Here is a 13913-nt window from a genome sequence, read left to right on the forward strand (position 1 = left end):
GGGGCTGTAGGGCAGGGCGCGGCTCCACTCCGCTCCTCTCGCCTCTTCCCTTCCCGTTCCCCGGGAAGGAGGAGCGGGACGGAGGAGCGGGCTCCGCGCGGCGGCTGCGCCTGCCCGCCGCGAGGGGACGAGCGGGCGGTGGCGGAGGTGTGAGGCGGAGGCGGGGGATGCGAGCGGGCGCGAGCAGCGGCTCGGTGGCGCCGGAGCAGCCGGGCACCGCCTGAAGCGGCCATCGCTCCCTCCCTCTGTCCCACTGGCGGGGCTGAGCCCGTGGCCCCGCCGCAGAACAGCGCGGGCTCGACGGCGGCAGCCCCTCCCGCCGCTCGCTGTCAGTGACCGATCCGCCGCGCCCCAGGACGATGCCCGCCCGTTCGCTGCAGAAGAAGGCGTGACGGCGAGGAGCGGGCCCGCCGCCGCGGGAAGGAGGAGCGGCGCCCCGCATCTCCGCAGCCGGGGGTGGGCGGGCGGGCGGATCGGGGGAACGCGGCGCCCCGGTGCCCGCGGGCGACGCGCGGCCGCAGCTCGTCGGTAGCGGCCTCTTGCCGGGAGTCCGATGCCAGCGCCGGTGCCACGGCTCGCTCTGCCTTCTGGGGAAAATGCATCCGTGCCCGCCACGCTGCTGGCGGCCGTGCTAGGGGGAGCGGTGGCGTGGAGCTCTGTGCGCACCGCCTGCCCCATCCCGCTCCGCCTCTGAGGCACACAGAGCCCTCCGCGGCCGCGCACGTCCCGGCGAGAAGCGCCGCAGCCGCCGCCAGCCTTTCGCAGAGAAGGCGAGCGCCTCCCCGTTCTCCTGCAGGAGGGGATCCGTCAGTCCCCGAAGTCGCCGCTGCCGCCCGCCCGGGGCCCGGAGCCGCTGCCTGCGGGCGCCCGGCGGAGCCGGTGGCCATGGGAGCCCGGCCCGCGGGGGGCGCTCCCTAGGGCGCGGGCGGCCCCGTTCGGCCCCCGGCAGCTGCGGCGAGCCCAGAGCAGCGGCCCCCGCTGCCACGGGGCTGCAGAGCTGCCGGCGCGGCGAGGAGCGCCCCGGGGACGCGGCACCACCGGTGCCAGGCGCTGCCGGCCGCCATGGGGTAAGGATGTCACGGGGGCCGCCGGGCTGGTGCCGGGGCTGAGGGTGGGAGCGGCTGCCCGCGGAGCTGTGGGCGCTGCTGGATGCGCACGGAGCCGAGGGGTCTCACTGGTGGGGTGCGCCAGCAGCAGGAATCCTGCTGCAGTCGGTGCTGTGCATCAGCCCGGTGAGGGGAGAGCACCGCGATCCGTGAGGGGCGCACCACGATCTGCAGAGGTTTGTCTCCGCCGTAGTAGCCACATCGGAATTCTGGAAGAGCCGTCTCGGCTCCCAGTTCCCCACCGTGAGGACCTTTTCTGGGTTGTTAGGCGATGTTCAGACCTGAGAACGAGTGGTTTAAACTCAGTGCGCTAGGGGGAAATTCCAGAACAGCGAAGGCTCGCTTTCACTCTTCTGGAGTCTTCTGAGAATATCGAACAACGTGTGAATTTCTCAATAAATTGAAGAAGGCTCTAAGGAAATCGGCTTCACAGCAGGTTCCCTAGTAAACTGGGGAATCCACTTGAGGGTTTAGTGAAATGAGAAGGAATAGAATCTGTAAAATTAGTCAGATCTCATAGAAATTGGTAGATAAAAAAGCGACATAGATACCTATGAAAACTTTGCACAGTCGTATCCTTAGGAATTTGTATAGTGATACGAAAAAATAGTCCATGCTGCCGAGCTTGTCTGATAGTGGAATGGAACTCATACATGTTCCAAAGCAACAGAAACCTGGTATGATCTGGCAAACTGCAAGTTGAAGGCAGATTTTCAGAGCATTAAAAAGACACTGTTTTAGTTAGATTTTATGACAGTAGTTCAAAGTCTACAAAAGTTACAAATCATGTCCTTTGTGTTTTGGTCACTTAGGAATTAGGATGTGAAACTGGCATATTACTATGGGAGTTACAGATGTCTGTTTCCTCAAGCTGTCTAGGACACTTGGATTCTTCAATTTATTAACTTCCTTGCATGTGTGGTGATAACAGCTGCATCCTTGTCTCTGCCCTATCACTGTGGGTCACAGTACAAGATGTAGGAAGGAATGACTCCTTACTCCTTAGGCTAGTTTTTATTTTTCTGGTGTCTTCTCTTCCATTAAAAAAATTCAAACAGAATAAACCCAGACTTGCAGCTGTCTACATATCCAAGAAAATGATGTTTCAAAACTCTGCCAAAAGGCTAAATGATATTATATTTTTTTTTGATATATACCTAAAACTGCTAGTCAGACATAGGATTATGTAAAATTAAAATAATGGAAACCCTCTCATTTATTTAAAATCAATACTGTGTTTGTAGATATTCGAGTTAAGTGTATCATATTACAAATCCAGGGAACTGTTGAAGAGGAGCAAACATTCTGTCTCCAGAACTCCAGTTCTGCTGGTGTTTTAGTGTCATAGCTTCTTAATAAACAGTACAAATCCCTATCTCTAGAGAGTTGAAATAATCTTAAGAACCACAGTTGTTGATGACTTGAGTAGTATCTTGGTACATTAAGGTCAAGAAGATGAAATTTACTAGCAAATACTTTAAAGACATTTTAGACAGTATACATTGGGGTATTGCAATATAGAATTCCTTTACAGATCATCTTCTAAAAGGGACAATAGACCCTGAAATGTAGGAATGTGTTACTGGTAAGCCCCCATCTCTCTATATCTGAGTGAGCACACCCAAGCCAAGGCCAGCACCCACTTAGTGGATCTGTGGTTGCATATCAGACGTTTGTTACTGTTCAGAGCACAGGTCTTGATTCAGTAGCTGTTTTTTATTAATTTCTAAATGCAAGTGCCTATGGATTTCAGAGTATTTCTACACCAAGGTACACTGGCCTTTTAATTCAGCAGTTGATACTCTATAATCTACTAAGGTCTAAAAATTGAGTGTTCTAGAAGAAAGTTGCAAAATCATTGATAATTCAATGTACCTGGGTCACATGAGGGTCTGTGTATTACATTCAGTACTTAATGGAAACTCCTATGCTGTGTAAGCTTGTAGAGTGATCTTGTAGTACCTGGCTGGTGGAGAGTTTACCTATTTCAATGGTTAGAACACAGAAAATTTGGGGTGGGGAAGCTGGCTTGCCAAACCAGCAGTGGCTTTCTTAGTCTGATTTCATATAATGAAGAATTCACTGTTCTGCTGGTGTAGTTCAGACTGTTCGGCACGTGGAATACCATCAGGCAAGCCAGGTAATTATGCACTGGGTATGTGATGGAAACCAGCTGGTGAGTAACTGGGCTCTGGGCCATGCTGCTATTAAACATTTTTTTGGGAAACTTGAAACTAGAGAAATGGTCTATAGAGTAGTTCACGACACTTTCTTACCTGCTGTATTCTGTATGTTTGTGGGTGTCTCTCGTCTCACAGGGGAAGGTAAGTGAATCAAGCCCTTTGGATTGTATAGGCCAGACACACAGAATGTCCAGTTTTGTTTCTCTATCTGCCAGTCTGTCTGACTTCTCCCAGTTCCTCATTCCTGTTGCATGAAGAAAAGTTCCTATCAATAGTTACTGTTGAGTGGTATAACCATTGTGGACAACCTTTTGTTGGGTTGACCAGCTACAATATAGCATTCTTTAATAGGGAAACATGAATTTTGTGTAAAAACTATGTTCTGTCCTAGTTGATAACATGTATTCATGTGTTCACTGTCAGTACTGCACAATCAGTCTTCTTTGAGCAGAAGTCTGATTGCATTAAAAATCCTCAAGAAACAGCTCTAAAGCATACTCAGGATTTATATTGGCAGTTTAGGCTGTTGTATGCATTGACCAGGTAAGTACTGTTAAAGCTGGAACCATTGCCATATTTTTGTTGTCACTGGTACTGCTTGTACTTCGATCTGTGAGCAGGGAAAGTAGAGATTTTGTTAGTGGACTGTGATGCAGTTGTTGTTTAGGCTGGAATGAATACACTTCTTGCCAGACACAGTGGGGAAGCTGCACAGCTGTGAATTCTGGTAGGGATGCAGACATTGATGTCCTGTTAGACACAATCTCAAGTATTAATTCCTGATTTATTAATGGGTAGTCTCTCCATAATTTCTTTACATGATGGCCTTTACATGATGGCTGTGGATAAATATCTAAATTTAATACTTGCTTTTCCCATCACTCATGCTGGATTATAAGGAATTACAAGGCAAAAGCTTCTGTAAGATGTGCTCATCTCTGTCATGTCATGTTAATTAAGGTGTCTTTATAAAGGCTTCATCTTCAGTTTTGTTGGACTATATTTAGTATGTTATCTTCGTAAAGGTGGTTATGAAATGTGTCAGTTTGAGATGGCAGAATTAGAATACTAGGGTTCTTAAAATGGCTGGAGATTATTGAGAAAGATTAGTACCTTAGGGTATATTTTTTGGTGCTGTACTTGCTTAGAAATAAGTATTTTAATTTTTGGTAATCTGCAGCTGGTTGATCCACTCCTAGCTCTTACACTGTTTGAAGTATGTGGAGTTAGTCAAACCCATTTCTTTAAACAGGACAAACTGCAGCCTTGTCCTGAAATGTTTGTTTGCTTTCTGGATCTGGGTTGCAGTACATGAACACTATAAAGCTGTTGAGAGCCAGAAGCATTGCTGATCATTGAATTTGTCTAGGCTCAAATTCTTTAACCTGTTTTCCTTCCACAAGACTTTATGGTAGCTTTCCCAAAACTTTGTTTTAGCAACACTTTCATCAGCTGTGCTCCTCTGACACAAATACTGCAGATAGTAGAGCAGAAGGTGTAGCATCTTGGCACTAGTTCAGCATTACTGCAAGTCCTGGCCATCTTGCTATCTCAGAGGTAAAACAAGATGCCTATTGTGTGAAAGCAATGGCAGCAAAATACTTTATGTTGTCTTCTGTAGCAGAATGGAGAGTCTTAACAAGTTCTATGGATAACACCAACAAAACTTGATTATCTGTAAAGAATTAGTAATGTATAGATACCAAGACAGACTGTATGTAAATCAGCCTGAAATGGTTAATAAACTACTTTGCTGGCAACAATATGTGTAGACCTCTACCATGCTTAAATTATATTCAGTCACAGTCATTTTATGACTGCAAAACAAGCATGAGAAATCTGAACCAGATCTTCTGGCCTGGCAACACATAAATGAGTGTCCTGATCATCATGAGGGGATGATTGCTGATCTAGAGAAGGTATTTGTAATGACTTATGGTTTCAATTAATCTGGTTTGGTACTTCCATGCATTACTAGGATTTTATAGGCCAACCCTTTAGGAAAAATCCTAACTCTGCTGAAAAGAAACATTTAAGTCCTTCCCATTCATCATGTTGAGATAATTTTTATTCTCAGTGCTTCAAGGCAAACATCAGATGTGTGTGTGTTCTTTGTGTGTGTGTGTTCTTGTGATTTCTTTTTCCCAAACAGTGCTTGCCCTACCACAGTAACCATTATCTTTGCAGAGCTCAATTAGATGTTGAGCCAAAATCTGAGAAAATACAGAGTCTTGGAGCCACAGAGATTGCAATGGCTTGTAATTCTGTAACAGGTCAGCACTTTTGATCAGGGAAGGCAATGACACTTAACTAGAGCAATGACACTTAACTAGAGCTCTGCCTGCTAGTTAGTAAAAGTTTTAAGTAGAATTTAGATACCATTTTAATGGGAATTTTTGTTGCAAAACATTTATTAAATATGTTTGTCTTTTAAAACTGGTTTGATTTAAAGGTCTTAGCTAGTCACTCTTTAAATCATTGCTTTTCAAATCTGTGTCTAGACATTAGTGTACTTCAGAGAAGAGCATTATCTTATGATGTAACACTAATTTACCAGTAGTTTCTGATTAGTATATATTCTGATTGCCTTGGACATCATTTTAGTTGAGGCTATGGTTTTCCAATGTATTCCAGATCACTGACCATCTAAACATTGCAGATACTTAAACCAGGTTAGAACTTAGTTCTTCTTCTCCTTTAGATATATAGGTAATTTTGAAGCTGTTGAGGCCTAAAGTAATTACCAAGGACCAAGGTCTCTGCTAGTTCAAAAGTTACAAGTTAAGAGATGCTTAGTAAGGAAACCAGTGTGGTGTATTGATACCCAGCCAGGCTGAGACTAGGTCTGGAAAGGACCTTGCATGAGTTTGTATCTATATGCCTGTGTTTTAACAATGTGCACTTTGTATCAGAGACAGTCTTGCATTGAAGAAGAATCTCAGGCTTCTCCATGTGTGTAGTTATAGTGTTAATAGCAGGTAACTGTGACAGTGAACAAAGAAACAAAGTATTCTGTATTTTTTAAAGTGGAGAAAAACCCAGAATCCACCTCTTCTTATTTTTTTCTTCTTTTTTAAAGATACCATGAAACATGTATTTAAATCCCCTATTTAAAAGCCCTACTTAGGTGAAAGCTTTCTGTAAAAAAAATTTCGAAGAGCATGCTTTCTAGTTCAGGGTTTTGTGCTGTTTTTCCTGCAAGGCTTTTTCAGATATATTCAGTCTTAAACGTAAGGTGTAATGGGTGTGAAAGCATTGCATTGTGAAAAATCTGCTTTTATATCCAGTTTTGATGGTAGGCTTCTTTTCCCCATTCTGTATAAAGTTTTTAAAATTTCCCAAGGCTCAGCCATGTGAGAGCCATCAAAATTAGTATTGTGTTCAGGACAGAAAGATTAGAGGGGAGAAGAGGCTAGAGGGAGCTGTGGGTTTATTCTACCTGGGCCTTGCACTATGCAGTGGTGAGCTCTGTTTTGTCTACACAGTGTCCTGGTAGTGGCATTACTCCATTCTGTGAAGTAATGGAACTGTGTTTCAGTACTATATTGATTTTTGGGAACTGCATCACAATCATGCTTCTGGCAACAGAATGCACTCTGATACGCTTCTTTGGTGGCAAGTAGTGATGAATGTCAGTCATTGTTAAAAAATTAGTCTAGAAAGATACTGTTTAAACATGCAATAGACGATGGTGGATTGCCAGATACAAGCATATTTTGACATTTGCAGTAACTAGTCATGATTTTGGGTTTTTTTAGTTACAGTTATCAAGTTAGCTAACTTAAGCAGACTGCATCACTCATTTGCTGTAACGGGAGAGGAAAACTTGAAATACATAGCTCCTTCAGGTTTTTCTTCTTCTTCCATATACATGCAAATGATTCACAGGCACTGTTTTGTTGATGTTTGTGGCTGTGCTCTTTGCCAACATCCTGATTGTTAAATTTTCACAGATCCTGCCACGAAATGGTGGGAACCACAGAAGTAAAGCACTGCTTCTTCCACTTGTCTGCTACAGCACCCATGTTTGTGCAGTGAACTATGTCAGTACTGTAGCCTAGCTGACTGCAAATATAGGGGTGTGCACAAGGGAAGGGCCACTACAGGTAGGATAGAGCTACCTTTTCCTACAGCAGTGTCTGTTTATTCTGGTGGGGAATGTTCACAAAGATCTGAACTCAGATCTACCTGTGTTGAACTTTGATCCTCAGTCTTGAAAACTCAGGTCTGGAAAGGTTTTTTGTGATTGCTCACTAGCTTGAATCTCAGCTTATTGAGAAATGTTATTTTTTCCACTTTGAATAGTGTATTTTGTAGTAAAACAAAACAACACCAAAGCCAAACCCAAACAAACAAAATCCCTAAGCCCAAACTGTACTAGGTAATATTGCTGAGTATAGAATTCGGGTTTGTAAAATGCTTTTAAATTACTTATTCTGTAAATAGTATGCTGTAGTCTTGGATCCACAGTCAATCTTGAAACTCTTCTTGTAATAGGACATATGATGAGGTCTTCTTTGAGTTTTGAAAACTGAGGAATGAGCTTTAAATGGTCAACACTTTACAGTGAAGTATTGGTGAAATAAATCATCTTTGACATGTATTCTCACAATTCCTACTTCTTAGGCCTGTTAATTTCCAACAGACTGCTAGCCCTGGCTTGCCTGTACAAAATTCTAAAAGAATGTACTGTGTGATATTGGAGAAAACAGTGTTTTCTCCAGTATGACTTACTGTGGAATACACAGCCATGGCAGGTGTCCTAGGGTACTTTTCATGCTTACAAAAATAAGCATATGCAATAATACGTGCTGTGTATCTCTGTTGTCAAATGACTGTATGCAGTAAACTGGGGTCCTAAGCAGATATTTGGATGATTGGCTTTAACCAGAATACCTGTGATTTTGCGCTGGGTTTTTCACTGACTGTGTGTGACTAAAAAGTTAACCTGCAATTAGACAAGAACACTTCTGTTGGATTAATTTACATTCAGCTTCTGCATACTGATTTCCAAGTGCTTTTTTTAGCGATCAAGTGTATGTCCCTTTTCTACATCTAGACATTTAGAGGAACTGGTTTCTACGAGGAAACAGTTAGCAGTGCTTGGGAATAGGTGGTGTCCTGCTGATTTGAATTCTAGGTACTCATGGTTCTCAGAAGCACTGCACAGCTCAGTATGTCTGGCTATGCATGATAGTAAAATTCACAGGATCTTTCAGAAGTTTTCACGAAAAAGACACGGGTGCTGAAGTAATGATTATATAATGGTCTATTTTGGCTGAATTTTGTGAAATGAGCACTGAACACTAGATTCCCTAAGATAACCTCACATCTGAATGTAAATGCTGCCCGTGTCTCTTACATTGGATCTTAATGGGCCACTTGAGATCTGAAGTAGTTTTTACTGAGTTATGTATTTGGTGACCTTAAATGAAAACAAACCAACAAAAACTTCTCCTTTTCTCCTCATCAATTACAGTTTTTAAAATCAGACTGCAACAAAAGCTAGAATAGTTCTATTACTGGGAGGGAATGATGAAGAGTATTATAGGGGCCTTTTCTATATGCCACTTTTATTGTTAGCAGGATTGGAGAATTAATATTATTCTGGGGTGAAGTTAGACAAGGAAAGACAATCTGCTTCTTCCCCAGTTGTTCTTAAAAAGAACAATTTTACTTGGCATTAAAATACATTTGAAGACCTCTTCTCTTCTCCTCCTTAGTTACAACAGTAAATCCAACATTTAATGGATACTGCTGGTCTTGAGTGCTCAGAGATGGACATGGTAGTCCTCAAATCACTTACACTAAGTCAGCCTTTACAGATTGAATACACATCTAGATCTTGTAAAGGTTACCTTCTGCTCCACCATCTTGTCTTTTTGTCTTGGTACTTCTGCCACTGGCTAATGTTTTTGTAAAACCCAAGACTTTGCTTATTCAGGGAACCCTAAATCATTTTGTCTTACATCTATGCCATTCACCTTCCTGAAGAACTGTTACTCTTCATTTGCTTGTAACACTGGAAAAATTTTTGCAGTTAAGTATGTTATGAGTACTTCCTGCTCATGGCATTCTATTTACTAGATTAACCAGTCTGTTTGTAACAAAATCTTTTAGTGAGTGGGAAATGGCAGTTTCTGCTATGTGGACTAGTATGTGATGCTTCAGTTAAGCCTCTTTTGGACATAAACATGTGAGCACTTAAGTGCTCCAGTTTGAGAAGACGACACCATGTTTATCATACAGCTATAAAATGTCTTTAAATGCAGCTTTCTTTAAAACTGACTTTGCAATGCAGCCATTCTGTAAGTAGCTAATGAACCTGCTTGGTTTTGGCCACTGTTTTTTTCGTGGATACAGAAACACTGGGGCTTGGTTTTTTACATTTAATACCTGTTAGGATATTTATGCAAAGGTGTGAGTGAGGAAGGCTTTTCTAGTTCTTGTTTCACACATAGGTTTTGAAGGCATTGAACCCTACCAGTTCATTCGGGTACCGTGTAAGGAAAATTTTTCATTAAAAAAAGGTCATGCTGAAATAACTAGCTCTTAAAAAACACTGGTTGCTACTCTTTGATTACATGCTTCTTAACTGTAGGAGCCAGCATTTATTTCTGAATGTTTTTATTGAGCTGTTAAATATAGGCCTCTAAAGTAGGCAATTTGAGCCAAAAATTCTGCACCAACTGTATGGTATCCATTTTTTTGCTCAGTTTTTCAAAATGCTGAGCAGTATTCTGAGATCTGGTTTTTTAAAATTATTTTCATTTGAGTAAAGGCCTGACACCTACCTGCTATCTTGGCATTGAAACTAAGGTCATTGTAAATGTCTTTCAGAAGTATAAGCTAAATTTCGAAGTGATGTTTGCAAAGTGGTTGCTGATCTAGTTCTAGTACAACTAACACATAATACTTTGTCTTTACCACCCTCCACCAGCATAATCAAAGTAAGTACATGAGCTGTCATGAAGAAATGTTTCTTTACGTTATTTCAATAGCAATACCTGAGGATAGTACTGATACAGTTGTGTTTCCAGAACTGTCACCTTCACAGAATCACAGAACAGGTAAAATAGGAAGCGACTACAGTGTATCATGTTGTCCAGCCTCCCTGTTCAAGCAGGGTCATCCCAGAGCACATTCCACAGCACTGAGTCTAGACAGTTCTTTAATATCTCCAGTGAGGGAGACTCCACAACTTCTGTGGTCAAGCTGTTCCAGTGTGTGGTTACTTGCAAGAAGTTCTCCCTCATGTTCAGGTGGAACTTCCTGTGAATCAGTTTCTGCCCACTGCCTCTTGTTCCATTGCTTGACACCACTGAGAAGATGGTCCACCACTAGTCCATTGTCTTGACACCCTTCCTTCCAATACTTGTATACATTGATGAGGTCCCCTCTCAGTTGTCTCTTCTCAAGGCTGAACAGGCCCAGCTCCCTCAGCCTTTCCTCATAAGAGGTGCTCCAGACCCCTCACCATCTTTGTAGCCTCTGCTGGACCCACTCCAGGAGCTCCATGTCTTTCTTGTCCTGAGGAGCCCAGAACTGGACACAGCTCTCCAGGTGAGGCCTTGCCAGGGCTGAGTAGAGGGACAGGATCGCCTTCCATGACCTGTTGGCAATGCCCTTCCTAATGCCCCCCAGGATACCATTGGCCACCAGGACACTCTGCTGGCTCATGGACAGCTGGGTGTCCACCAGGACCCGCAGGTCCTTCTCTGCAGAGCTGCCCCCCAGCAGGTCAGCCCCTTCCTCCCCAGGTGCAGGACCTGGCATTTGCCTTTGCTGAATTTCAGATGGTTCTTCTCTGACCATCTCTCCATCCTGTCAAGGTCCTTCTGAAGGGCTGCACAGCACTCGGGGCTATCAGTCACTCCTCCCAGCATTTTGTCGTAAGTGAATTTGCTGAGGAGAAATCTGCCCATTTTTACAAGTCAAGGATGAACAAGTTAAACAGTTCTGGGCCCAGTATTGAACCTTTGGGAGACACCGCTAGGGACAGGCTTCCAACTTTGCTGCTGATTTTGACCCTCTGGCATCTGCTATTCAGCCAGTTCTCAATCAACCTCACTGTCCACTCATTCAGTCCACACTTCCTGAATTTGTGTATGAGGATGTTGTGAGCGACCGTGTCAAAAGCCTCACTGAAGTTGAGTAGACAATATTGACTGTTCTCTGCTCATATGAGCTGCTTATCAGTGGCATGAACAGCCTAGTCCAGGTGTGGCTGTTCTTCTCTGCCTGTTGGGGTTCGTCCCCATGGCACAGCACTTGGCACAATTCCTTGACTGGTGCTTACTATGCAGACGTGTCAGACTTTTCCCTTGTCAGCCACTGTAGTGGGCTCTGCAGAGAACTTTTTGTTCCATGCACAGTGTGTGCTCATACTAGTATATTTAAAAATGGACTGTGCCCTTTATCATTGTTTTACATCTTCCTACAGTGGGAAGTTACCTGACAGTGCAAGGCATGTCATTGGGAGAGACAGGATTTGGAGCTATCTTAGGAATGCCTTTAGTGATCCAATGAGCAAACTGCACTGGAAACCTGTCAGGAATGGTATTTGGGTGTCTCAGAATGTTTGGCATAAGTGTGCTGTGAACAATCAGGGAAAAAGACCCGGGACTCCTAGTTACAGGTCAATACAGGTACAACCACTGCATCCAAAATTCAGTAATGTTTGCTAGGCTGTAAGTTGTCAGAAGGGAGGGACTTGCTGGCATGGTGATAATATGCTCAAAATGAATTAAAGAGTCTTTATAGATCCTGCAGTGCTCAATGGGTGATTCAAATTGATTTGTTATTTATGAATATAAAATTAATTTCTTTACCTTTCTAGGAGTCTAATTCAGTTCCTTGATACAAATGAAATGATCCAATTCTCATATTTTGATGTGGACCAGTGATTTTTTTTCTTTGAAATTTAGCATGCAGATAGATGTAGCACTCTGGTTGGGATTGCAAACTGTTTGAAGATCAGGTGCTGGTGGTGAAATGCATTTCTATTCAGCCCCCCCCTTATGTAAATTCTGATATTTCCACTGGTGCTGGTGGAAGCATGAGTTGAGCTTTGAAATGTCTGCAGTCAGCATGTGGTTGTGCCAGTGGTTTATTTCAGGGTATTTATTTTTGAGGGTTAAGTGCAAAAGCTCTTAAAACTGACTGTTAACTGAAAAATGCTTTATGTCAAATATGTGGTTTGGATTTTTAAGCTGGAAATGAAAGGCATGACAAGTGCCAAGCCCACTAAAATAAAAAGCTTTTTCATGTGGAGAGGGCATGTCAAAATTAATAACTTGGAGATGTGGAAAAAGATGGAGTGGACATGGCTGATTGGGTGAGAAGTGGTAAGGAGGTGTGACTTTCTGTATGAAGCTCTACAGGGTAGCAAAATGTAAGTTTAGAGCCAATAAGGAGATGAATTTAAGCTATTAAGAAGCAAAGAGGAGTTGCTAAAGACTGTGGTGCTAAATGAGGAAACCTTATTTTACTACAGACATATATTTTAGACAAATTCCAAATGTGGAGTAATAAACAAGGAAGATATGTATTCCTTGGTTTTTTGTTGTTAACATATTGCCAAGACATCTAGTCTTAATAATAACAAAATTATGACTAGTATTATTTTAGCATTGTCTCTCAAAGTCAAAGATGATTGGAAAAACAGCAGTTAGACTAATTTTTAAATAGTATCACTTCTTACCATATAATTGCCATTTATCTCAATAGAAACACATGTTGACTTGATTCTATGATTTTGCATTTCTTCTGTTACTTTCTAGGTTCTAGAATTCTCATCAGTCTATTGTCAAAAGCCCCAGCTTTGCCACTTTGCTTCATAGCTGTAAAACACAGCTATCAGAACAAAATTCTTGTCAGAGGCAATGATGAGACTTGATGAAGCATGCAAAATCACACTGAGTGTCAAATTAGAAAAAACTGTGTTTGCATTGTTTATTGAACTCTCCCGTATTTTATGGAATCTAAGGTGATGTGGGATTGCCACCGTTGTTATTTCAGTGTTCTACACAGCTTCATGTCCTAGTGCCAACCCTCTTTTCTCACTTCCTTCATGCTTGTCAGTGCTGCTGAAGGATTTTATTACAGCCCCTAAACTGATCTAACCAAACTTTAGAACAGAGGGTGTTCACTTACAGACAGTCTTGTGCTTTCATGTCAGGACAAAGCGAGGAGTTTCAGTCCGTCAATTTTCTGAATTTGCTGCTCTGGGTGGCACTTCTACCACTGTTGTCTTATGACCCTTAAATCCCGCCAAACACTATGATTAACATCAAAAACCCATTATGTGCTTGCTGTTTCTACCAATTTGTGCCTCAGCAAGAGCACCTGAGTGGCCCCATGCAATCTGGCTTAATTCTTACCTTGTTTAGTCAGCATCAATTGGTCTAATTAGTTATTTGTGAGTGGCATAAACAGCCCTTATCACAAGCTGGAAATTGTTTGGCATAGGAAGCTACTGAACTTTAAATCTTAAAGAATCCATAAATTAATTTTAGGGTGTTTGTAAAAGGTGAAAAGGAAAACGTGCAAATCATTAATTGTGGAGATACTTACAACTTTTTACCAGCTAGGCTCGTAGTTCAATGCCTTAGAAAGCCTCGGG

At 42.8% G+C, this 13913-nt stretch overlaps 1 protein-coding gene across 2 annotated transcripts in view; it reads left to right on the forward strand.

Annotated features, from left to right (window-relative positions):
• Positions 1 to 920: 920 nt before the first annotated feature.
• Positions 921 to 13913, forward strand: part of HOMER1 (homer scaffold protein 1) — a 97838-nt gene continuing 84845 nt past the window's right edge. The window contains exon 1 of one of the 2 annotated variants that reach the window (XM_042028865.1): positions 921 to 1067. In XM_042028865.1, coding sequence (XP_041884799.1) covers positions 1063 to 1067 — 5 coding nt within the window. In that variant the 5' untranslated portion in view covers positions 921 to 1062. The remainder of the gene's footprint in view (positions 1068 to 13913) is intronic. The other variant, XM_042028864.1, reaches the window with a different exon arrangement.

Source organism: Corvus kubaryi, unplaced genomic scaffold (genome assembly GCF_017639235.1).
Source record: "Corvus kubaryi isolate FWS band 111438036 unplaced genomic scaffold, C.kubaryi_AGA036_p1.0 37308, whole genome shotgun sequence".
In the NCBI taxonomy this organism is placed as follows: domain Eukaryota; kingdom Metazoa; phylum Chordata; class Aves; order Passeriformes; family Corvidae; genus Corvus; species Corvus kubaryi.